This window comes from Dasypus novemcinctus, chromosome 10 (assembly GCF_030445035.2).
Source record: "Dasypus novemcinctus isolate mDasNov1 chromosome 10, mDasNov1.1.hap2, whole genome shotgun sequence".
In the NCBI taxonomy this organism is placed as follows: domain Eukaryota; kingdom Metazoa; phylum Chordata; class Mammalia; order Cingulata; family Dasypodidae; genus Dasypus; species Dasypus novemcinctus.
In genome coordinates, this window is record NC_080682.1 from 41173302 (window position 1) to 41175793 (window position 2492).

The 2492-nt window shown below is 36.4% G+C and overlaps 1 protein-coding gene across 1 annotated transcript; it reads right to left on the minus strand.

Annotated features, from left to right (window-relative positions):
• Positions 1 to 926: 926 nt before the first annotated feature.
• LOC101435490 (olfactory receptor 4C5-like) lies at positions 927 to 1869 on the minus strand. Its single transcript, XM_004447420.3, has one exon. It carries the CDS (start codon positions 1863 to 1865, stop codon positions 927 to 929), a length of 939 nt encoding a protein of 312 aa, XP_004447477.1. The 5' UTR covers positions 1866 to 1869.
• Between the last annotated feature and the right edge of the window lie 623 nt (positions 1870 to 2492).

Here is a 2492-nt window from a genome sequence, read left to right on the forward strand (position 1 = left end):
TGAGAAAAAGTGATTCCACATTTGGAATCAAGTCTTTATTAATGTGAATATTAATATGCATAAAATGTATATAATTATGAAGATCAGGTGTGGTAGTGGTGTAATTTGAGTTACTATTATTCTTTCAAAGACAGAAGTGACATCATTCAGTTTGGTAGGTCATCTAACTTGGTCCTAATCTGAGTGCCCTTCTTTTTCTGAATTATTTCTCTTAGAATTGCGGTGTATGTGACTACATCTCAAGTCAGAGGAAATTGGTCTACAATTTTGTATTCAAATTTAAATGTACAGAATTTCTGCCTTGATAACTCAGATATCATAATCAGATATCTTTTTACCTAAGGTTCAAATCCATCCAATAAAAGCTATTTTGGAGATAAAGCACTGCATAGACTTTTTGGTTGGAAAATTGTTATACATATTTACTTTATGTGGGAATATCATGTTCAAGTTTGCTCCATGGCTGTACCTGAATGAATAAAATATGTATCACAGGGAAAATAATTTATTCTTGGAATAGACAAAGTTACAATGCAAATGTGCTCCATGATTTGTGCAACAAAAGAGCATCAAATTTTGGATGAAATCTGCCTTAATAACTTATCTGATTCCTTAATTAGCTATACTTGAAGATTTACAGATACTTTTCCACAGAATACATAATAAAATTAATTTTCCAAACTGAAAAATTTTTGTCAGTTAGTAATGTCTCAATGAACAATAATTTATGCATGCATGGAAGTTTCTAATAGGAAGGAACTTTAGTCAACTTTTAATTAAAAATATTTTATGAACGGAGAACCATTCAAGAGTTCACATAACAAGGGGATAAATATACTTACACCAAAATATCTTGACTGAAGGACCATTATCTTTTGAATTACCCACAGATGATTTTAATGTTTGAACAGTTTTTTTAAAATCATCTATTTATATGATTTGTTGTCCAAGATCACTCTTTGACACCAGAGTTTCCTCATGGCATTTTTCACCTCTGCATTTCTGAGGGTATAGATTAAAGGGTTTAACATGGGTGTTATCATAGTGTAAAATACAGCCAATGATTTATCAAAGGGGAAAGTAGTCATGGGTCGAAGGTATTCAAATGTACAGGGTACAAAGAATAAGACAACGACAGTAATATGTGAGGCACAAGTGGAGAGAGCCTTCCGCCGTCCTTCAGAGCTATGAGTTCTGAGGGAGCAAAGGATGAGGATATAGGAAGTGATAAGAATAGAGAAACTGAGCATACACAGGAACCCACTGTTGACAGCAACAAAGAGGCCAAAGATGTGTGTGTCTGAGCAGGAAACTTTCAGCAGTGGGTAAAGATCACAGAAAAAGTGGTCAATGACATTGGGACCACAGAAGGGCAACCATGAAATGAAAATGATTTGAATCAGGCCATGAAGAAATCCCCCAGCCCAGGACACAACCACTAGGAGACTACATACCCGCCGGTTCATTGTTACCATGTAATGCAGGGGCTTGCAAATGGCCACATAGCGATCATAAGCCATCGCTGTGAGCAGGATGATCTCAACTCCACCAAGGAAATGCATTGCAAAAACCTGAGTCATGCACCCCTTGAAGGAGATAGTTTTTTTCTCAGCAAGTAGGTCAAATATCATTTTTGGTGCCGTGGTAGAAGAGAAGGAGCCATCTTGAAAGGATAAGAAAGAAAGAAAAAAATACATTGGAGAACCCAGCGCTGGGCTGGTGACAATTGTTACAACAATGAATAAGTTGCCTGCCATGGTGAGGGAGTAGATTATTGTAAAAAGAACAAACAAGACTTTCTGTACATCTGGGTTCTGGGTCAGGCCAAGAAGGATGAATTCTGTCACATTGTTCACTTGTTCCATGATTCAATTTTGCATATGGGAAAGTGGTTAATCTGCAAATAAAACAGGGATTGTGATGTTGGTAGACCTATTTTGATCAAGATAATAATAAATATCTCAGGTAATTCGTTTCTTTTAAGATTGATGATAACGCAAACAGAGAAACCCTAGATTTTAAGTACGGCTATGTTTTCAATCATACACAGTTTGAATATATAGCTCTCTTCTACACTCACCATACAAGCACTGTTTATGAGTCTTTTCATGCAAGGTACATTTCTCATAATCATATATGGCCGAATCCTCTCCTAATTATAGTCACAGGATCTTCTCACTTAGAGAAAGGGAAATAAAAAGAGGACATTTAAGAATGAGCCGAGGCTTGAATTCATGAGCATCTGCCAACCTGTGTTTCTTTTCTCATCATTCAGGCTGATGAGGCTCAGCTGCGGAGTTTCTTAAGCTTATTACATCTGACTTATTTCAGGGCAACTATCAAACAGATTAAAATTAGAGATCATGTAGCCACATTTCAAACTCAAGTGAATTGGGTGAACACTTGAGGTGCAAGAAAATGCATAGTGGCAGTTAGATACGTAAACACATGCCTGTTGGTATTCCAAAGCCTATTGGCATTTAAGATACTCT